Source organism: Calypte anna, chromosome 6 (assembly GCF_003957555.1).
Source record: "Calypte anna isolate BGI_N300 chromosome 6, bCalAnn1_v1.p, whole genome shotgun sequence".
In the NCBI taxonomy this organism is placed as follows: domain Eukaryota; kingdom Metazoa; phylum Chordata; class Aves; order Apodiformes; family Trochilidae; genus Calypte; species Calypte anna.
This window is the reverse complement of record NC_044252.1, coordinates 16,070,509-16,093,757: the sequence shown is the minus strand read 5'-3', so window position 1 is coordinate 16,093,757 and position 23,249 is coordinate 16,070,509. Positions and strand designations below refer to the sequence as shown.

Sequence of the window (23,249 nt, the reverse complement as noted above, 5' to 3'; positions counted from 1 at the left end):
TCACACACAACAGCAAAGTCCACCTCGTGGGAAAGAACTGCAAAGCAGCTCTGCAGTACCTGGGCACCAGTCAGAGCTGGGAGCAGCTCCAGGGATGGGCTCTCAGCTTGGCTCCCTCATCCCTTGCAAAGGAGCAGCCCATGTGGCTGGGGGGATCTAAGGACTTCTCTGCCATCCTCAAGGCCTCCCCCAGATGAAGCCAGCATAGCCATTGCCCACCAAGTAAGATCAGGTCCCCTGTACCCACCTGGGGCTGCAGGTATGGATGTGGGCAAGTACTCGAGCCACCTCTTGCCTGGTTTGGGTACAGCTGCTCAGACCCACCTTACACTCTTGATTTTGCTGTTTTGCCTTTAATTTGCCTTTCAGGTGGAGAAGCACAGGCAGAGGAAAGGGGGATCCCATCCTGCCAGCTGGGAGGATACCCTCAAAAGCAGAGAAACAGCATCCCCTTTTTTTCTTGCTGCCCTGAGCTTTCTCAGAGATCTCCAGGGCTTTATGGTGCCTCTCAGAACAGCTCCTTAAATGCACTGTGAGTGCAAGGATAGCCCTGGGAAGCTGAACTTGGAGCACCAGTAATGCTCAGCTCAGGTCTGATTTTGATCAGGGAAGTCAAGCAGGAGGAAGCAGGAAGAACAGTGAGCAATTGTATCAGTGACAAAGAACTGTTGATGTTCAATGCTGATTAACAAAAATTCCTTTAAAAAAGAAAGGCTGTTTAAAAAACGCTGTTTGTTAGCAAAAAAATTTTTTTAAGGCACAACTCGGAGGGCAGTGACTGGACCTGAACAGCAAGAGCTGTTTCCCAGCCCAGAAGCAGCAACTGGTCCTTGCTGCAGTGGCAGCTCCTGCATCTTTGGGCAGCACTGGATGAGGGGTCATGGAAAGGCACTTCTGCATTTCTGCACTGTGCAGGGGACAGACACATTTTTACCTCAGTGCTGAGGTCCCAGCTCTGCACTGGGGGCCAGTGTGTGGCCCTGATGGCACCAAAACCATCTGCCTGGCTTGTCTGGGGGCTGCACTTGAGCTTCCTGCACCCACACTCAGCTGGGAATAAAGGGAACACAGCATCCATGGGGATGCTCCCGCAGCTTCGAGGGCAGAAGGGCCAGGCTCAAAGTATTTCTGATTAATCAAAAAAACCCACTCTGACCCAGGTAGGAAAATCCTACTGCCAGAGCATTGGAAATGCCAAGTAACTGATCTGTAACATAGGGAATCAATCAATCAATCATTGCTCACTCTTAACACAAGTCTTTCTAGGGAGGAGGACCACTGTTAGTTCTTTTTTTCCAATGACTGGTAGTACTCAGTGAGGACCTTCCAAGCTTTGGGGGCCATGAAGCCATCTGGTGGGTTTCCACCTTCCCGAGCAAGCTTCCTCATGCGTGTTCCTGAGATGAAGTCAAAATCATCGTGCCTGCACAAAACAGAGATGGGATGAAATCAGCACAGCTGGACCCAGTCTTGCCCTCTGCAGCTTTTCTGCCATGCCAAGCATGTGGTTGGAAACTTCAGGCATTTGCCTGTGGCTTGAGGCCCAGGTTTAGTCTGCAGTGCTGGGGTTTCTCTTTCCAGAGGCACTGGGGTTGTATGTAACACACTTCCCCAGCTGAGAGAGGTTGTATTTCTACCATCACTTAGCCCCCAAACCCTATCTCCTATCCTCTCTGGTGGCTACCAGGAGGTAGCTGGCTCATCTTTAGCTTTATCTTCCTTGACCTTGAAAGGAAGGTGGGTGGCCTTCACAGGTTCTTCTTCCCCCACTGCCCTCCATATGACAACACCAGCTGCTTTTCCCTCTTCCCTGGCAGGGTGCAAACCAGATGTGATCACAAACCACACACACTGTGTAGGCTGAAGAAACAGTGACAGTGCTGCTGGGGTTACCTTTGTGGGTCATAAAAATCCATGGCCTTTTTCACTTTGTTGTAAGCAGCAACCCGGAAGGGGATGATTTCTACTGAGGTCAGCCCTGGTGCCATGCTGAGGACCTTCCCTCCCTGTGTGGGCTCATAGAGGTCTTTCTTGGTCTCAGGGTGAGGAATGCCTGCAGGGTCACGTCCCACGATGTAGAAATTGGCCCCAGCAATCATACGAGCTCGGCAGTGCCACTGCACCTGAAGGACAGAGATGAGAGACATGAGGAGAACAGGCTGGGGGTGAGGGGCAACAGCCCTGGGCTGCAAAAGAGATCCTGGCAAGTCCCACACAGAAGGGGTAGGGGAAAGGGAAGGGGAAAAGGAAGAGGAAAGGGACATATCAGCACTCCTGCTGCAGTTCCTCACAGCAATCAGGTAGCCCAGCTCACTGTCCAGTGCTTGGATCTCATGCAATCACGGAATCGTTCTCCCAGACACATATTTCCAGGGAAACACTGGGGACAGGAACTGGCCTTGTTCCAATATGGAAACAAATGGAGGTAGTGGTTTGTTTTTTGAACATGTCCACCAGCCCTTGAGCCCCACATGAGCAGAGGCTGCCCAAGAATCCCTCTCCTTCCTCCTTCAGGGAAGGTTCAGCACCTACTGCTTTCAACCCACTGATTAAGGGTGTCCTGGTTTGGGCCAGGATAGAGCTGATTTTCTGTCTTGAAATTTTGCTTTCATCTAAGTCTCTCTTAGTCTTTCACCTAAGTCCAGCCTGAACTTTCCCAGGGCTGCCCTGCAGCCTTGGTGGTGACGTGAGAGTTATTGGGGGACAGGAGGAAGGAACGTGGTATTGGTTTTCTGTATATTTGTATATATTTAGTAATTTTTCCTTTTTATCATTACTGTTTCATTAAAGCTGTGTAGTTTAGTTTCCAATCCATAAGTCTCTCTCCCTTATTCTCTCCCCTTTCTTTATCAGGGAGGGGGGGGGGGGATTAATGGAGAGCACCTGGCATTTGGTTAATTGCCAGCCCAGTGCTAAACCATGACAAAGGGACAGAAGAGAAACCACTGGGGGAAAACAAAAGCCTGTTCCTGTCTGACAGAGAAAAAAACATGGTGGTACAGTCTGTTTCTAGTCCCCAGCTCTCCACACAGGACCCCACAGAGCAGGCAAAGCACGTCAGGAAAAGGTGAGCAGCAGACAGCCACGTTACCTCCGTGGGGCCGGCGTAGAGCATGGGCGAGGGGAAGATGGCCACGATGGTTGACTTTGGGTCCAAAACTTGCTCTTCCAGCACTGCCGTGTGCTGCTTCATCCTCCACTCCAGCGGGACATCATCATCTTTGGTCCAGCCTCCCAAGGGGTGCAGGAGAAGCACAGGGTTTTTGTAACCCCTCTCCAAAAGCTGTCTCCGTGTGTCCTGCATGAGCAGGGCGTGCCCGTTGTGCACGGGGTTGCGCAGCTGGAACGCAAAGACAGCATCTGGAAGGGAGAGGTTCAGAAGGTCACAGCCACGCAGGGACCATCAGGCCTTGGAGCTTCACTTGCACACCATACATTTTGACACAGTCACAAGATATATGTGTGTTGTAAAGATGTGTGTCCCATCTCCATGTGACCAAGGCCTTAAATCCCTCAGCTGAGTGTTTCACACGCATACAGTGCCTCTTCATCACTCTGCTGGCTTTATTTTGATTTCACAACCCTCCTTTGGGGCTGGTTTCAGTTCTATCAGCTCTCCTACAATGTTTTTAGACACCACTGAACATATTCACTGTGTTCCTGACTTAAATGACTTGCCACCTCTCCAAACTCAATGGCACCTTCAGGAAGGCCAACATTCTCTTCTCATTGTGAGGGCAGGTGTGTGAAACCAGCCAGCCTGCTGGGACAGAACCCTGGGAGATGATACCTGTCCCCCAAGCACATCAGCACAGGGCTTATTTTAAATCCCAGGGGGTGGAAGAGAGACTCTTCCCTGCCAGGGAGGACATGAATGGGACACTCGGTGCTTTCCAGTCCCATGCTTGGAAAAGCCCAGAGAGGACATAGCCCTTCACAAGCACCATTCTTAACCAAGAAGACCCCGTGACACTTTTTATGTGCCCTTCGTATGCTCACCCCACCAAAATAGCCCTATTTTGGGAGCATGCAGAAGCAATGTGGTAAACATGTTGTGAGCTTGAGAGCAAGTAATCACAGGTCACACCAATCTCCTCGTGACAAGTAGGGCTAGAAGAGCCATTTCATCAGTGCCTACCCAGGGCACTCACCAGCATTCATTTCTCTGAACTTCTGCTTGAGAGTGAGTGGTGTCAGGCGGTACTGGTCCAGCCCATCATTCCATTTGATCTTCTCCAGCACAAGGAGGTCTCCACCAACCAGCCAGTCTCCACTCTCCATCACCATCTGTGAATTACCCACACGTGCATTACATAGGGAACAGCAAAATATCTCCTTTGCCTTTTCCCTGTCTCCTTTGAAATGCTTGAGGCTTGACTCTGCCTGTAGGGTGATCTTCCCTTCTGTAGATGGAAAACATTCTTATGGTGACCACATGAACCCAACACCATGAGCACTGCAAACCTGTAAAGCCACTGGGTCCTGACCACTGCACACAGCCAGCTGCTGCTCTAGTCTTCCAGTTATGGCAGCAGACCTTCCTCCACCTCACTCTTTGCTCTTTCCTCCTGGGAATTTGCAGGAGGAATAAGCCTGTTGCAAGGTTTCCCCCTTCCTGAAACTGTTCAAGGGCAGGTTAGATGGGGCTTGAGCAACCTGGTCTAGTGGGAGATGAAATTGAGGTATTTTAAGGTAGGAGAAAAGAATTAATTCAGCTTTAGCCTTTTTAAGCAGGCAGCTCGAGTCACTCACTTTCAAAGGGATAATGTTCTTTGTGCTGTAAGTGGGAAGAGATGAGCTGTAAAGGTCTAGCACCCTTGTTGGCTGCCTGTATGAAGAAGGCAAATTGAGGAGTAAAACACAGCTAAAAGGAGCATGAATCTGTGGGCTGCAACATTAATGCTTGGCAGCATCACTAAGATCATCACACCTCAGTTGCTAGAAAACTTTAGGGGCTAAGTTGGTGGTCATGCCCAAAGCATTTAGGTGTAGGCACAGTGGTGAAATGCATGAATACCACTCAGCACTGTGCCCATTTTTAATTTCACCTTGTACTTACTATCTGATGCTTTTGCTAAGCAGCAAGCATGACATTAACTTGCAAGCCTAAAGATTCTGTCTTGCCTGCTTGGGATATGACAGTTCCCAGCAAGTAGCTGGGCTTGGAGAGCAGACTGGACACCCATGGTAATGGAATCATACTCAGAGAAAGGTTTGGGTTGGAAGGGACCCTAAAGACCATCTCGTAACCTCCTGACATGGGCAGGGACACCTCCCCACAGAACAAGCTGCTCAAAGCCTCATCAAATCTAGCTTTGAATATTTCTAGGAATGGGGCAACCGCAGCTTCCCTGGCAAACCTGTGTCACTCTCACCACTCTCACACAAAGAATTTTTTCCTCAAATCTCATTTCAATATTCCCTCTTTCAGCCTGAAAGCATTCCCCCTGCCACTCCATGCTCTTGTAAAACGTCCCTCTCCAACCTTCCCACAGCCCCTTCAGGCACTGGAAGGAGCTCTAAGGCTTCCTGCAGCCTCCTTTGCTCCAGGTTGAACAACCCCAACTCCCTCAGCCTGTCTTCAGAGTAGAGCTGCTCCATCCCTCACATCACCTTTGTGGCCCTCTCTGGACTCACTTGAAGGTTTCTCTGGTCCTTGAAACCTTGGAAAAGTTCAGTTTCCCAGCCTCTGCTCCCACTCCCCATCCCGGAGCAGCCAGGGGATAAACTTACTTTGACATGGGGGTGCTTGGCACAGGTGGTGCCCCAGACCCGGGCACAGCGTTCCTCTTTCCTGTGCTGGAAGTACTCAGGGCTCTTCAGCACAGCCACCTTCCTCCCCGCGTGGGTGAGCACCACGGCCTCGCAGCCCTCCAGGCGCTCCTTGTCCTGCGTGGAGATGGGCAGCACGATGGGGACACTCAGGTTGACAACGCCGTCTGGCAAGAGAGGGGGGAGGACTTCAGTGTCCTCTAGCCTGGGACACAGGCCTTGGGCACCCAGGAAACAGAGGTTTTTGAGGCACCAGCCCTCCCTTTCAAGAGACAAATTCTCCAGGAGCAGCTTGGGGATTCACCAGCACTCATGAAAATTTATTCCCTGCCCCATTTTTCTCTGCACTGCTAATAAATTGCAACACTGGTGAAATACAAAGGCTCCTTCCTTACCTTTGGGACAAATATGTCTCAAAGACACCTGGAGCTCTTCATGACTTTCTGTACTCTATCTCCCTAGAAAGACTGGTTCTTCCCAAGTTAGTGGCTTGTAAAGTATCTTTGAAAAATTAAATTTACTTGGAAAATGCAACCTGGGGTATAACCGCGACATGCTCTGCCAGGAGAACAATCCTTATGACTCCAGCTTGGTGTTCCTAGGGTGTCCCATTCCCAGTATATTTCCTGAACAGCCTCTTCCAGCAGGGGAAACAGCCCCATGTGTTGCTTTGTTTATTTGGTTTTGTGTTGTTGTTTTTTTCTGTATATCTCTATGCTGTTACTCTTCCTCCTCTATATGTCTGCAGGGTCCATTATTAATCTATTTCTGTCTATACAAAGCCAGTCTAGATTTGCATCTGTAGCTTCTAATTTCAGTGCTGTCCCTAAACGCCTCAAAGTCACATTTGTTTTATTCCCACTCCACTAACTTCACAGTTCTTCACTAAGGAAGAACTTCACTATATCTCCTTGGATATCCCAGTATTAATATAGAAGAATCAGTCTCCAATGGGTTCCTATTCACAAATAAGAATGAACAAATCATAGATTCAAGTTGTCCCGATCTGACTGAAATAATTTTGGACTCTTGAGAGTCTTCGCTTGAGAATTTTGACTATGCTGCAGATTTTTAAAAAATCTTTATTAAAAGGTCTTCACTTACTTTTAATTCATGACTGGGTATAATCTGTCAGGTAGCAATTTTCAAGCACGTTCATGAATAATCAAGAATACAGTCACATGGGATCCCATCAATATAATTTTCATGCATTTAAATTATTGCATGCATTGATCAGCCAATAAAATCAGCCAGGAAAAGTTGAATTATGAAACCAGCAAATGATGTTGGAGCTCTGGATCTTCATGATCCACTTCCAAATGCAAGATAAGAGTTTTAAAAAAATACATCACTCCAGTGAAGGTAATTACAAAATTACACGAGTGGGGTATTTGTGCAGACAGGTGGGTAGGACACAGGCTGTGTCACGCCACTTTGTAACTGGGTGAATCATAAACATGACATGGTTGTGTCAGCCTAAGAATTTTAAAATTATTTTTAAATCTCAAAAATTTATCTTATTGCAAAAAAAGCCTAAATTTAAGTAATTTCTGTACAGCCTAAGAACAGTTACATACATACCAGCTACAGAGCGATTCCTTCCTAGAACACAAACACAATTAAGGTCAATAACACTCACAGGCACCACTCACAGTTGCCATTTTGAGAACCAAAGCCACTCAGGTAAAACCTCCACAAGCTGTCACCTGCAAATCCACCTCTCTTCCGGGTGGCCATCATGCCCCTATGCAAAGCACCTCACCCACCCAACCCTTCTGTAGAATCACAGAGGGATTTACTGCTCAGTGTCAGAACAAGAGGAGCACCAACTCACACCAAAAGGGATTGCAGCTCTCCCTGGCACAGCTGAAGCTGCCAAAAACATTACCTGCACCCCAGAGCAAAAAGGCTGGACCACTGACTCCACAAAGATCAGCTTCAAACCTCTCTTTGGAAATGTGCACCCAAGCCTTGGCACCATGAAACAGAAACCCTCCAGTTTCCTAGAGGTCATCCAAGCAAAGCAGGGAGCTCCCCTTTCCTGCCCACGTTCCCCTCCACACCTGACCACACAGATGTTGAGTCTGGAGACCTCTGTGGGAACAAGGTGGGCCAGGAATTTATGCTGATGCCCTCTATACCAAAGACTTTGTTTTAAAGAGACCCTGCAGAACTTGACAAACTCTGAACATATGCCAGTGGACCCCAGAGAAGCTGGGCTCAAGCATGCTGACAGGTTTGGGGGAGTGTCCTATAGTTAGATGCTTTCTGAGGCATTTTGTCTCTGGGACAAAATGCAGAGCTCTGGAGCAATGTGGTCATTATAGGGTCATACATTTGACCTTATCAGGCACAACAGGCTGCTCAAAGACCACAAACCAGGGCCTGATAAGAAGAACACGTGCTTCTGAACACTGTTTACACACACTAGGTAGGAAGCAAAAGGCTGTAAGGTGTCTGAAAGCAGAACCCCCACACAGATACTCCTCCAGTCCAAAGCAGGCACTCCTGAGGTTTGCTGTATGGTACCCAGATCCTGAGAAGAGCAGCAAAGCACTGCCCTGGGCAGCTGTGAGATCCTCTGAAAGAAGGGCAAGGCTCAAAGGGATTCACTCATCAAGATCCCAAACCCTAAGGCCTAAGAGATCTCTACTAGGTCTGCAAAACCCAAAGTGAGTGCCCTGTGTGCCTGTAAATGTGATGGCATCTGCAGCTAAGAAATTGGACAGGAACACCTTCTGCCCCTGTTTCAGCTGTAGATAATCTCTGCCTGAGCAATCTCTGCCTTTTCCAGGGATGAAGGACCTCTAATATGCTGCTAACAAATAGGAAAATCTGACTTATTTCAAGCTATGGATAAGCAGGAAAATGAGGGGGGAAAAAAGTGAAAAAAAGAGTCTCTGCTCCCATTTCCAAGGAGCAGCTGCCTTCTCCTGCTTCAAAAGTCACCCCTGCTTACTTAGCTTTGGGTTTACATCCTTATTAACCTTGCTGCTGCTGAGCATGAAAAGAGCTACACAATGTCTCTTCTGAGCCACGTGTTTAGAGGCACCGCTCAAGATGCCAGAGCCATGAGCCAGGGGCTGGGCTGCAGCAGGCTGAGCTTTCTCACCTTTCCTATCCTCTGGCACTGCTCTCCCACAGTCCTTTATGAGCCCCGGCATTTGCCACACGAGAGGAAAGGAGGAGCACCAGGCAGCCAAGTTTCCAGCTTTCCCACCCAGCTGCCCTCCCGGGACACAGTGGGGCAAGCGCCGGGCCGGGGGGCGGTGCCGGGCAGTGGTGCTGGGGCGGTGGGGTCCGTACCGTTCATCAGGGTCCCGAAATGGATCACTTGCAGGTACTCTGCCTCACGCATGAAGCCGGTCAGGGGGGTGGCCCAGCCTTCACTCAGCACCTGCACCCACTGCAGATCCAGCTGCAAAACAAACCCAGACAGCACCCCAGTCACCAGGTCACGCTCCAAGTCCCCTTCCCTTCCCTTCCCTTCCCTTCCCTTCCCTTCCCTTCCCTTCCCTTCCCTTCCCTTCCCTTCCCTTCCCTTCCCTTCCCTTCCCTTCTGCTGCAACAACACTCCTGTGTGCTTTGCTTCAAATCAAGGGCATTCACCAAGGGGGAGAAATCCATGGAGGGGGGGGAGTGCTTTGGGTTTTTTTAAGCCTAACTCGTATGTTTTTATGGCCGGGGTGCTTGCGAGGCTGCGGCTAACACAGCAAAGGAGTCTGACAGCCTTGGGTGGAGACACAGCAGAAAATGGCTGAGGATCAGGCCCGTGCCGCAGCTCCCCGTAAGCCACAGCCACAAAAGGACACAACCTGGTCCTGCAGCTATGTTGCCATTGGAGCTTCTACCCTTTGAACAGCTCAACAATGAATCACAGCACAGCACTAGTGAATGTTGGTACCTTAGTGATCTCCACAGAGGGCAGCATTTCCGCTTCAGCTCGGACACTACTGAGTTTATTTTCAGGTACAAACAGCTCAAGGACATCCTTAACTGAGCCATGGGGGACAATGTTCTGAAAGAGACAGACAGAGAGCAACTGTGAGTAACATAACTGCTTTCTAGATGCACACAAACAAGTCAGTATCCAAAAGCAGGTTTACAGGCTACAAGTGGCAGGGGTATAAAAATGACCTACTTGTGTTTGGAGGAGCTCCACAACCTGCTGAATACACTCAGACACTGATGCAACACTTGTTTTCAACACTAGTTCGGGAGTTTCAGGCTTCTCATACTCTGAGTCAATTCCTGTGAATCCTATGGACAAGTAAACCCACATTAAATTTATTTAATCTAATACTTGGTGTCCTAGAGCCAAGAATGCTGTACAACCAACCAGGAAGCATTCAGCCATACCAGGTACTACAAGTAGTAGCAGTACCTGTGACAGTAGTACTTGTGCAAGAAAGATTAGGGAAATGGAATACTCTTGTGCACTAGCAAGAGCTTTACCAACCCACCTTTACCTCTAGAGATGCAACAACCACCAATCCAGTGCTTTGGAATGCAAAAGGCAAAATAAGAGTTTGCTCTTCCATACCTTTGATCTCACCAGCTCTTGCCTTTTTGTACAGGCCCTTCACATCTCTGCTTTCACAAATATTTAGGGGAGCATCTACAAAGATTTCAAAGAAAGGAAGCCCAGCTGCCTCATGAATCTTCCGTGCATTTTGACGGTCCTGTTAAAAGCAAGACAGGAAAATCATGTGTCTGAATTGTAGCAAGCACCTTCCTACTACATGATGTGCCATGGAATTTGACTCCTGTAAATTTGTCTCTGGTATAGATTTATTAAATTGACACTAATTCTAATAAGGATTTTTCAGTTCACTTACCCCCTTTGCTTTAAAGATACTTCTTACAAAAAAACCTACAAGTTTAATCCGTTTTCCGCTTTTTCCATCTGAAACTTCAAGAAGAGGTCTCTGTTCATGGAACAGAACAGTGACAGCACTATATCAGGCAATCATTCCTATGCCTCTTTTCTACCTCCTAACAATTTAATAGTAGGAGCTTCTGTAGGGAGATTTTAAATGTCTCAAAGTTTCTTAGTCACTCTGTAACACTGAATATATCAAAAGAGGTCACATCAAACTGCCTTCCAAAGCTTTGTACCCAGGGCACGTAGCTCTGGCTCTCACTAGTGTTTTACAGCAGAGAAGTTAGCATCAATAGCATATATAGGAAGTCCTCTACGTGTTTGTTCCCTAAGAATAATTTATGGGATCAGGGCTGCTAAGAAAAGAGCTGCACATGCAGCGACTTTACCTTTGCAAAAGGAGAAATGAAACTGGTTATGCAGACGAGCCCCGCGTCAGCAAACAGCCGGGCTACCTCTGCGATGCGGCGGATGTTCTCCTCCCGGTCCCCTGGTGAGAAGCCCAGGTTTTTATTCAAGCCATGCCGAACGTTATCACCATCCAGGGAATAGCAAGGGATTCTGTGAGAGACCAAGTACTCTTCCAGAGCAAAGCTGATGGTTGTCTTGCCAGCACCAGAAAGGCCTGGTGGAGACAGAAAAGAGAGGATCAGGTTTGAGGTCAAAAGAGTGAAAGTGACAGCGTAAATTAATACTTCCTAGGACACAACTCCTTGTGCCTCAAGTTGCTTTTGGAATGAATCAGGTAGGCAAATTGGGTTAATCTTTTAAGCACAAAGTTACCACTACAGAGCTCTGGCCAACCATTCTTACTGAACAGATGGCATTAATGCCATGAGGAAAGCTCTGTATCTCAACATCTAAAGTGGGTCAGACCAGCAGTGTTGCAGAAGTATCTCTTGTTGGGCCATGGTGGGACAAATAGGTACCAGTAGGTAGGGAAAGCTTGAAAGGATGCTGTTGCCTTTAAGTCTCACAGCACCTTTCTCTTCCTCCTCCTGTCACACTCACAAACAGCCAGCTGCTCCAGACTGAACCCAAGGAGGGGTTCTTGCCACAACTTTGTGGGGTGGGACAGGCTCCAGTAGCAGCAATTTCCCCTCTGCATCCAGACACCTCCTTTTGCAGAAGCAGCATCCACATACCCATGCAAGCAGAAGCAGAGTGGTTGTGTAGACAAGCAGTGCCTCTTCCCCTGCCTGCATCTCCTTAAGTCATCAGCCAGAAAGGCAACAGTCCCAAACAAGGGATCCCATCCCAGCTCCACCCACTTGCACAAAAAGAATTGTTAATGTCTGCACCAGAAAGCAGCAGATGTACCCAGAGCACCAAACTCCTCTTTACCCTTGGGTGGGGATCCATATGTTGGAAATTCCTTGAGATGGAAGAGGACCTTGACTGAGGAGAGGGAACACCTCCAAACACCATAATCTGTCTCAGAAAACACTGAGCCTTGGAGAGTCTCTGGTGGAGGCAACATCACCTGCTCACCTGTTCTTATACCCTCTGCATGACACCTGCTACTGACCACACATGGAGATAAGACCTCCTGTGAGGTGGACCTTTGGTCTGAGGCAGAACAGCCATGTTTGTGATGGAGAGGAAATCTGGCTGGGCAGAGATGAATCCTGTTGGCTGTGCTTTTGTGCTTTGTAGTACAACAGACTGATAGTTCCCTTGAGCTGCCCATGTAGGGCATTCAAATGCCCTTCCACTTAATCCATATAGTTCACACAATGAAACGTCCTTCCATAAAGTCTCTTAAAATTAAATTGTTAGAAAGTTAGGGATCCACTGTCTATCTCAAAGAATAATCATGAGCCAGAGAAGCTCAAATGTTTCATGTACAGGTTCTCTGATAATCAAAAACCAAGAAAATTGTCTTGGATAGGCTTTTTTGCTTCAGAAATTATATTAAAGATTAGGTGCTTCTTTTAGAAATTAAAAGAGGAGAACAAAACAGAGATGTGTTTTAGTTGGACAACTAGCACACAAATTCATATGAAGGCAAATCAGAATGGATTTACAAACCCTTCAAAGTATGTCTTTCAATATCTTCTGCCAAAATCAAAGAAAATACCAATATTTAACAAGCAAGAAAACAGCAGGGAAAATGGCAGAAGGCAGAGCTGTGTAAACAGTGGTGGAGAAAAATAAATGCAAGTGTAATTTCTAGCAGGCCCTGATCTCCAAACAATAAGTTCTTCAATGAGAAGAGAAGGGCAATATATCAGAAGGCACACAAAGTGAGAAATACCCTAAGAAGCCTGCAATGGCTGAGCAAGGCATTGCTTCCAGAGCAACTCACTGTCTGGGAGTATTAATTCTTCAGACAAGACAACTGATTCTGCTGCTGAGGTGAGACATGGAGAACCTAAATGTCCCAATTATCTTTGTACCATCCCAGAATTAAAATGTTCACGTGTTCCTTTGCACAACCCTGGGCATGTTTCGCTGCCAAGGACCAGATGGATTTGAACCAAGGCTTCCTCAGCCACATGCTTGGGGAACAAAGTACGACCCTCAGGGCTTCTGATGTGTTCCAAGAAGCCTGGTAACAGCTGTGAAATTCATAGACACAGCAGCTGCCAGGGAGAATACCTTGCTGCTCCAGCACCGTGTGTTTCCCACATGTAAATGTTTTGCAATTCCCAGCTCACAAGGAAAGCTGATGTTTCCAGAGGATCCCAAATCCCCACCTCCAAGCCACAGTCGTGTATGCAAGTGGGTTTCAGACATGAAGCCCACACTTCCATGCCCAGACAAAAGTACCTGTTAGCCAAACTGTGCAGCCTCGAAATCCACCCCTGGTACCAACCACTTGTCCTCTCTTACTCCTGCTGACATGATGGGCCTGGTAAACCACATTGGTTGCTCCCTGATAAAAACAAAGCAAGACAAAATACTTTTGTTACCTTATTGCTCTCCATACATGAAAATCTCAGCTGGGACTAGCAGAAGGGAGAGGAATCTGCATGCAACTTGGTACAAAAAGGGAAAAGAGTGAAGAAAACAGTTCCTTTGGCATGTTAGACTTCTGTGCAAAGAGAGCACACACCTTTTTTTTTTGCAGACAGTATTTGCCTCTGTTCTGAGTGCTTCTGGTGGCAAAGCCTTGGTGGCAGTGGCAGAAGGCACCCAACCTGCTTTGCTGCAGGAGCAGTGCCCAGTGCCTGGCACACCCATGGGCAGGCAGAGAACACGGAGCCCATGCCAAGGTACAGGCAGCACACTCCCTGCCTCGCCAGCATCCTACAACCCAAGCAGACCTGCCTATTGTTTTAATTACTCTTGCAAAACAAAAACGTGTCAAGGTGCTAAGCTACTTGCCACATTTAACATGACATGGCTGCTGGGGTGACAAACGGTGACAGAGGGGGGCTAAGCCAAGCACAACCAACACCCAGCCAGGGAAGCCAGGGTGGGATGGGAGAGAAAGCAGTCCCAAATGTGTACGTGTGTATTGCCTGCCTCAAACAAGGGACCAGCAAAATGCTGAGCTGGAGGCCTGAATTTCTGTGCTTCCTACCCAAAGCTCTCAGCTGGGACACAGAGTAAACCAGCCTGTGCCCTGAAGCTCCAGCAACAAGGGCTTCAACAAAGGTGTTTTGCACATAGATACATGTAAGACATTATTAATTTCAAGGATTACATTTGCAACGGAGGCATCCAAAGGAAAAGTCTTAGGAGGGAACAAGGATATATTCTCCACAGCTGGATTCTGCACGAATCTGTAGGTTTATCCATTTTGTATCATCAGGACAAGAGCAGGTCTGGACTTTCCCATGATTTACCTCTATTTCCACATCTGAAGTCACAGCACAGAAGTGATCATTTTTATTTGCTCAAGAAAAAAATTTTGGCAAGAAAAAAAAAAAAACAGAGGAATGGGAGAGACATTAAAGAAAAAGGTCACTTTTACATGTGTTAGCAAAACAGGCTAATTTTTCTTTCTCCTCTGTTTGCTGAGCCATAACACTTTAACATGACTCAGCAGAGACATAAGTGTTGGTCAAGACATAGGGCTTTGTATTTTCTCTGCCTGAACAGAAATCTCTGTGAAAATTATTCTGTATCAGAAGAGAAAAAACATTCTACTCTATTCACCAATTTGTCTTCCCTTTCAGAGAGTTCAGCATCTCAGCAGAGACCAATCTCCCATCACAGTGATTTGTAACCATACTCATCATTTCATGCCCATTTTCAATTCAATTTTATTGAAAATTAATTGAGGCTCCAAAATTAGCCTCTTTATACCTGCAGATTTGCCATCTGCAAACTGTTTGTGGGCACAGTGAACAGATACCTCTCTCCATAATGTTTTAACATTCTGTTAATCCAAAATAATCATAACAATATTCATAAATCTTGCCTCAATGCCAGCAATTGTGAGATTGCACTGAAAGCAGCTCTGGGAGGGATATGCTCCAGAGCCAGCCCATGGTGACCAATCACCCCATTCCACCACCATACGACTTGATGGGAAGTTCCAGGCTAAAAAAGTTTTCAGGGCTTTTGTCTCAACCACCTCCCGTGACCACATCTTCTTGCTCCAGAACTCTTGCTTCCCATTTTCATTGCTGCAGTCAGTACAGTGGGTCCCTGATATCACTTCCCTCTTCCACAGTTGTTTCAAGGGATAAAATCAATTATCTGGAGGGGCTGGAGTGTATGGGATGGGTGGGATGCTGTCTTAGCACAGGTACCACAGATACCAAAAAAAACCTCAAGATCTCTCTAGACTTGATCCTGAAAAAAGTCAGTAAGCCCAAAACATTCTGGTGACTCATAAAAGGTCTTGGAATTTGTGGGTGTTTTCTGGTTTGATTGTTCTGTTGTGGTTTTGTTTGGGGGTTTTTTTTTTGGTTTTTTTGTTTTGCAGGGTGTTGTCAAAAGTCTCCCTGACCATTTCCAACTTGTGAAGGTGACACAGCACCACTGTGGTTTAAGTTTCTGTCATCCTCAGGGGTTCAGGATCCAGCAGCAAGACTAAATGAGCACACACAGAAGAGCCAGCAACCAAAAATAATCCCTTCTCCTGAGACACATGGGTGTGTTTCTGCTGTGTTTACTCCTGGTTGAGCTTTGGCACTGCTCTGAAATTGTGTGTCACCTGGCCAAGGACCTCCACCAAAGCCTGAGTGCCCAAACTGATTTTTTAGCAGCTTGCCAGCACTCAGTCCTACAGCAAACCCTGCCCTGCTGCAGCACGATGCCCACCTGGTGATTACACACTCCTTACGTGTAGCACCCCAGAGAACACAGAGCAGGTACTTTGCAATTTGCAAACCACAGCAAGCAAGACTGAATTTGCAATTTCAAACCTCTCTTTTGTGCCCTTGACATCAGTAGGAAGTCCAGCCACACAGTGGCTTTTGCAAAGTGTTCATCTCCTGGATCTGTCCTGCAGGAGATGAACTATGATAATTTCTGTGGCTTGGGAAGATGCAGGAACCAGCACATTCCTACATGGCTGATGCAACAGGATTGCTGTATTAAATGTATATTGCTTTGCCCTAAATCTACACTGTGCATGCATCTCAGAGCTTTTGTTTTGCACGCTGGCATCTTTTGGAGCTTGGGAAAGCACCACTGATGGCATTTGTGTCAATTCAGCAACACTGTCAGACCTTTCCTACCTGCTGGGAGCTCTGCACAATACCAAATCCCTCTGATTTTCCCACTGTGTTAACAATCTTGCTGGTAAACTTTTCCTGATGCTGAGCAGCCCCATGCCAACTGAAGTCCAAAACTCACTTAAAATTAAAATGTTCAAGCTTATGTCCCACTTTTTTGTAGATAAAAGTAGGATTATTTTGCTTTTTGCACTTAACTTCATATTCACATATATAAACAGAGATGGTGCCTCAGGGCTACATTTAAAACTCCAGATATCCATACTGGAGTCCTGAAACAGATTCAAGTTTTGTGTCAGATTCTAATACTGGTAGTCTATAAACCTGGACTGTACAATAATGATTGCTATCCAACAGTCAAATTTTATTACTCTAACATTCATAATATCTAGAACAATATTTTAAGTTATGTCATCCAAGTAATTAGTCAGTCCAAGTATTAAAATCTGAACAATTGAAGATGCAACATATGTTTAACAAGGCCTCAGATCTGTGGTGTACATATCTTAATTATATTCTGAATAGAATGGATAATATTTGTATCCTGTACTTCAGTCTCCTGAAATCTTTAAAGTTAGGTTTTTTGAGTTGGTATTTCTCAAATTCTTGTTGCCAGCTATGCTGAAAGTGAAAAAGGGCAGAGGAAAATGCAAGCAGGTGGTGGATGGCTGAGCTGGCATCTTGCTTGGCCAGGACCAGGCTGTCCAGCAGGAAACATCAACTTCCCACTAAATCATCCACGACATAGGGCATGGCTTGGGAAACCAAGGATAAGCCATGATCAAATGGAGTGAAGGAACCATCACAAAAAAAGGATCAGTGGCTTGAAAGGAAACCCTGGAAAGATTTCATCTAGAAAGAGCGTACACTGGAAGATGGCTGTGAGATAGAGATAAGCAGTGGGTGGGGTTTAATCAGATGTTGGGATGTCCTCCTGATTTTATTCTCATGGTTTTAACTGTGTCATCATAAACCAAACACATTTTAAAGAAATAATCTAATCATCATTGCAACACACTCATGCCTGAATGTTGGGCCCCACAGCAAAGACAATTTAGAGACACTGGTAAGAATTTTTGCAATATTTTATGTCAAAGAAGTGAGTTTTAGGAGAGGAACTTCTTACTTATAATTCAGCTTCAAACAGGGCTCTGAGCAAGGCAATAAATGACCTTGCAGCATCTCCAAAGAAGAGCTGTGCAGCCTCTGCCAGCCAGATAGTTAAGAAAGACACTTAAGAAAGACACCGCCACACTTTCTCCTTGCTTTGGAAATCCGCTGTTTGGCCATGTCTGCATGATCTCATTCCTCAGCCCACCCTGGCTTCCCTCATCCAGGAAATGAGAAAAAAATAAAAACATAGTTCCAGACTTTCTGCTGAGGCTGAGCAGACTGAGAAGCCAAATCCTAGCTCTGCTTTTGGCCCTACCTTCAAATAAATCTTTGAGGCTGACAAATGAGGCTGACAAACTGGAAGACACCAAGATCTCAAATGTCTTTATGATCAGGCTTGACTGATCTCCTGCCCTGGCTTCCAAACAGAACAAGTTTTTTTGGCCACCACCCTGATGGGACACGATGTTCCCCTGCTTTGTGAGAGCAGGTTGCAGGCAGAGGCAGGACACTTTTCCTTCAGGAGGATAAGACATGGGCCCCCCGAGACAAGAGAGTCCACTATAGCACAGACCTGTTGGAAACTAGAAACCATGACTGCCCTCTATTCTGAGAACTACTGCTTCTCAATTGGTAGCATCTGAAAAAGTAACCTCAGCTCTTCCTGAAGGATTTGGCCCTGAAAGGGAGAATCTGTGCTTGCACACATACATTGAAGATTGGCTTTGGCTTCCCACAGGAGAGGTGTCAGCAGAGAGCATCTTCTCCCACCTGAGAGCTACGTGCACCATACCTGGGGAACCTCTCCTAACCACAGCTGATGTTTTCAGAGCAGAACCACTGGACTATTAATAGAAAATGTACAACGTGGATAACATGAACAACATCGAGGGCTGTCCTGATGAATTACACAGATAATTCGATGTCTTCCAGTAGAAATTAAAAAATATAAAATTGTGGACCTTGGACAAAGGCAGCATCTCCTCCTGCCCTCACCCACCCATTTCTTTAGCCAGCATCTACATGGCTGCAATACAAATGGGAGCAGGGTGAGACGCACATGCCTCAGCCAAGGGGTGGAAACACAGGAGGAGAGACAGGAGCTGAGCAGGACATTCAGGGAAAACATCCTCAGGCCAACCCTTGCTCAGCCATCCACAGAGGGCAGAGCTCACCAGTGTCACAGGAGGAAAGATTTATTAGAAAATGGCCCTGGTCATTGTGACGGCAAAAAAAATTCTTTATCATGCCCTTAATTCCTCTCTGCTATTGCAGGAGTACATCTGCTTGCTGCAGCTTGAACAAGCAGAGTGCTGGAGGGGGCCCAAGAGCCATGGCCTGGGGCAGGCTACAGCAATATCCTGCTCCAGAGAGGAACTGCCTCCCAAAAACACAGGACACATAAGCCACAAACAGTGCCAGTGGAGAAACCCTCCTGCATCTCAGAACTATTAAGGGCACATCAACTCAGCCACCTGGCTCACTTAGCTGGAGGACCAACCTTGTACAAACACAGTCAGCACTCAGCCAGAAGCCCTGGGAATGCCCTGACCCAACAGTGAAGGTAGGATCAGGACTCCTTCATCTGCATTTTTATTTATAGGGCTATCTCACATGAGATAATGTGATTAATTTTTTTTTCCAGTCAAGCATTTCATACATGCCTTGTTTTGGTACTGCAGCCTGGACATGTCTCCTGGAGGAAAATAAATAAATAAATAAATAACATAGACACTTTCAAAAATTTTTCAGCTGATCACATTGGAAAATGATAAAATAGGTTTTTAAAATTATAAAATGATGAAGCAAGCTTTCAGATTTGAAGTTAAGCACTTGCTTAAGCCTCTGGAGAATGACCACACTAAAGTTTAAATCCCCTCCCAAATCCTGACATCTTACTAAAAATAAAAATAAATAATCTTCTGTCCTATCGGTTGAATTTGATCCATACAAATTAAGTTTATGTGGCTTTTTTCTTTAAAGGTTAACCTTTAAAGGTTGATTTCTTATACCAGGGCAATCCCAATGGCTCCTCTTGTAAATGGGGAAGTTGACATCATGGAAAAGATAGTGTTCATCACCAGAAAGGGGGGAAAAAAACCTGTGAAAGAGTCACTTGTGGCAGAAAAGTAAAACTGTCACATTCAAAATGAAAGGAGAGATGGAAGAAGGGGGTTTTGCTTGTGGAAGCAAAAATTTATTACTGAAGAATGATGGAGAAACCACAGAGTGTCTGAAGTCCCCATTCAGCCCTTGTAACAGTAAACTTAAACTTTTTGCAAACTTGAGTTAGATTCATTGAATGGACTAAAGTGATAAATGTCTCAAAATAAAGTTTCACTCTTTCCCAGGAAAAAACCCACCAAGACAGAGCTATCTGGGAAATTTTGCCAGTTTCAGCTCCTGATCTGCCACCATGGCAATGCAGAGCCTGGGCTGCAGGTCCAGATGGGAAAGTGGGAGTTTCAAGTACCCAAAGTGTTACCTTACTGCACACCTTAGAATCACAGAATCATAGAATCATCAAGGTTGGAAAAGACCTCCAAGCTCATCAAGTCCAGCCAACTGCCCTAAACCCCCTAACCACAAAACCACCCACTGTGGCACCTCATCTACCCACCCTCTGTAAACCTCCAGGGATGGTGCTTCCACTCCCTCCCTGAGCAGCCTTTTCCAACATTTAACCACTCTTTCTGTGAAGAGTTTTTTTCTAATATCCACCCTGAACCTCCCTGGCAGAGCTTGACCCCGTTTCCTCTTGTCCTGTCACTGGTCACCAAGGAGAAGAGGCCAACATCTGCCTCACTACCACCTCCTTTCAGGTAGTTGTAAAGAGCAATGAGGTCTGCCCTCAATCTCCTCTTCTCCAAGCTGAGCAGCCCCAGTTCCCTCAACCTGTCCTCATAAGCCCTGTTCTCCAGACCCCTGATCAGCCTGGCTGCCCTTCTCTGCACCCTCTCCAGCACCTCTGTGTCCTTCTGATACTGTGGTGCCCAAACTCAGTGCTTGAGGTGCAGCCTCACTAAAGCCAAATTTAGGAGCAGGATCACCTCCCTGGTCCTGCTGGTCACACCTTTCCTGATGAAGACCAGGATGGTGTTGGCTTTCTTGGCCACCTGGGCACACTGCTGGATCATGTTCAGACAGCTCTCAGTCAGCACCCCCAGGTCCCTCTCTGCTGGGCAGCTCTCCAGACACTCATCCCCAAGCCTGTAGTGCTGCTGGGGGTTGTTGAGGCTGAAGTGCTGGACCTGACATTTTGGCCTTTTTGAAACTCATGCAATTGGCCTCAGCCCATGGATGGAGCCTGTCTGGATCCCTCTGCAGAGCCTCCCTATCCTTGGGCAGATCAACACCCCACCCAACTTAGTGACATCTGCAAATTTACTGAGGGTGCACTCTATCCCCTCATCCAAATCATCAAAAAAGATGTTACATAGGAGTGGCCCCAGCACTGAGCCCTGGAAGACATCACTTGTGACTGGCCACCAGCTGGATTTTATTCCATTCAGCACATCTCTCTGGACCCAGCAATACAACCAGTTTCTAATCCATCCAAGCCATGAGCAGCATCCTCTAGGAAAATGATGTGGGGAAAATGATGTTAGGCAAACAGGACCTGCCCTTCATGAGCCCATGCTGACGGGGCCTGATGACCTGGTTGTTCTGTGTGTACCCCATAATGGTACTCAGGGTGATCTGCTCCATCAGCTTCCCCAGTACTGAAATCAAATAAACAGGCCTGTCATTTCCTGGATCATCCTTCCATCCCTTCCTATATATAGGGATTACACTGGCAGTTTTGCAATCTTCTGGTAACTCTCCAGCGAGCCAGGACTGCTGATGAATTGTGGAAAGTGTCTTGGTGAGCAACCCTGCCAGCTCTTTCAGCACTCTTGGGTGTATCCCATAGATCTGTGCACATCCACATGGTACAGCAGGTCACTTCCCGGATTATGGGGGGGATCACTCTGCACCTGGTTCCTCTCCCCTAGCTCAGGGAGTTGGATTCCCTGAATGCAACTGGTCCTGCTACTAAAGACCGAAGTGAAGAAGTCTTTAAGCACCTCAGCCTTTCCCTCATCTTTTGTCACTATGTTCCCTCCTGCATCTATTAGGTGATGGAGGGTCTTCCTGGTCTTTCTTTTTTTTAATGCATTTATAAAAGCTTTTCCTGTTATCCTTAACCATGCAGGCCAGATTAATTTCTAGTTGGGCTTTGGACTTTATTAATTCTCTCCCTGCATAGCCCCACAGCATTTTTGTAGTCTTCATGAGTGGCCTGCCCCTTCCTCCAAAAGTCACAAATTCTCCTTTTCTCCTTGAGAGCCAAACAGAGCTTTTCATCCAGGCTGTTCTTCTGTGCTGCTGGCTGGCCTTACAGTACACGGGGATGGATGCTCCTGGGCCTTCAAGACTTCCTTCTTGAAGAGCCTTCAGCCTTCCTGGACTTCTATACCCTTCAGAACAGATTCCCAAGGGATTATGGCTCCTGTCTGTTGAAGAGGGTAAAGTTTGCCCTTTGGAAACCCAGAGGAGCAGCTCTGCTATCCCTTCTCCTGGGCTCTCTAAGAACGGAGAACTCTAACAATTCGTGGTTGCTGTGCCAGAGACAGCCTCCAGCCATCACATCTCCCACCCCTTTCAGCTCATGCTCATTTTGTAAACATCAGCCAGTGGTGCATAAAGACATGACCTACAGCCAGCTCAGCAGGCATCTATGAAATGCTGCACCAGAACAGGGCAGCACACCATCACTCCCCTACCAGTAGAAACTACCCAGTACACATGGCTGCTATAAACACAATTTCCAGGTAGGAATTGCATTTACATGTAATTTTTTTTCCCTTGAATATGAGATTTAGGAATTAAATGGGTTGTGGCTCTCTATGGTAAAGAAGCCATTGCATATGTCCTATGTCTTAGTATGGCAAGTCAGGCACCTTGTCCATTCAGACAAGCAAGATGGGCAGACAGGATTCCTGCACCAAGTACCATGCAAATAAAAACTTGCAGTATAGCATCTGGAGGTTGTCAGCTGAGCTAAATTTTGTTCATAAGGTACAAGGTACAACCAAACCCACCAGCTCTCCTGTCCAGAGATACCATGTGGCTTGCCTGGAGGGTCCTCCAGTAAACACCAGGAGCCCATGTGTCAGAGATACATCCTGTTTCATCAAAATCATTCCCTTAGAGAGCCTCAGGAATTAGTTCAAGCAAGCAGATTGTGACCAACTTACCTTTAAAAGATGAATGGGTATGACAGCACAAAACAGAGCAAGCCACATTAAGAAGTTTTGGGTCCCTCTGAGCTCAGTTTCCAATAGGTTCTCAAACTTGGAAGCCAACATCTAACCACAGCTATGAGCAGGCGAGGGGGACACAAGCTCCATCTTCTGCTAAGCAGGGAAAGCAGAAACTCGTTCCCTTCTCCAAGCTAGGACAGGCTGAATGGAGCCCATCTTGACTCTCATTGATACAGGTACAAGTTACCTGTTTTTAACATATCCATCATCTCCCTCTCAGGAAAGAAAGCCTGTACCTTTTGAGAAGTTCTGGCAGTTTCAGAAGCAGTGGGAGCTACAAAGGACCTTCAATTCAAGTAGCTTCATCAGATTTTAAAATATATATATTTAAATTAAATAATTTACTTTGTTGCATCTCTTAGCTACAGGACACTGCCTGTTTCTGCTTCATTCACTGTCCAAGATGGACACAGTCTTGAACCTGGCATCTTCTAACCTGTGCACTTGACTTTGTAACTTTCAGTGGTGGACAACAAGCCACAGGAGATTTCTCTCCACCTCTGAATTTGGTTTTAATGTTTGTAAAGTGCAAAAGCAGCA

General features: G+C 46.6%; 1 protein-coding gene across 2 annotated transcripts in view; it reads right to left on the bottom strand.

The window, feature by feature from the left end:
• Positions 1-231: 231 nt before the first annotated feature.
• The window catches only part of PAPSS2 (3'-phosphoadenosine 5'-phosphosulfate synthase 2), a 31,400-nt gene continuing 8,382 nt past the window's right edge, over positions 232-23,249 (bottom strand). The window contains exons 2-13 of one of the 2 annotated variants that reach the window (XM_030453490.1): positions 13,427-13,532; positions 11,044-11,279; positions 10,316-10,454; positions 9,914-10,032; positions 9,677-9,790; positions 9,079-9,190; positions 7,354-7,374; positions 5,734-5,939; positions 4,152-4,287; positions 3,092-3,360; positions 1,894-2,123; positions 232-1,423 (exon numbers count right to left, since the gene is read on the bottom strand). In XM_030453490.1, coding sequence (XP_030309350.1) covers positions 1,282-1,423; positions 1,894-2,123; positions 3,092-3,360; positions 4,152-4,287; positions 5,734-5,939; positions 7,354-7,374; positions 9,079-9,190; positions 9,677-9,790; positions 9,914-10,032; positions 10,316-10,454; positions 11,044-11,279; positions 13,427-13,532 — 1,830 coding nt within the window. In that variant the 3' untranslated portion in view covers positions 232-1,281. The remainder of the gene's footprint in view (positions 1,424-1,893; positions 2,124-3,091; positions 3,361-4,151; positions 4,288-5,733; positions 5,940-7,353; positions 7,375-9,078; positions 9,191-9,676; positions 9,791-9,913; positions 10,033-10,315; positions 10,455-11,043; positions 11,280-13,426; positions 13,533-23,249) is intronic. The other variant, XM_030453491.1, reaches the window with a different exon arrangement.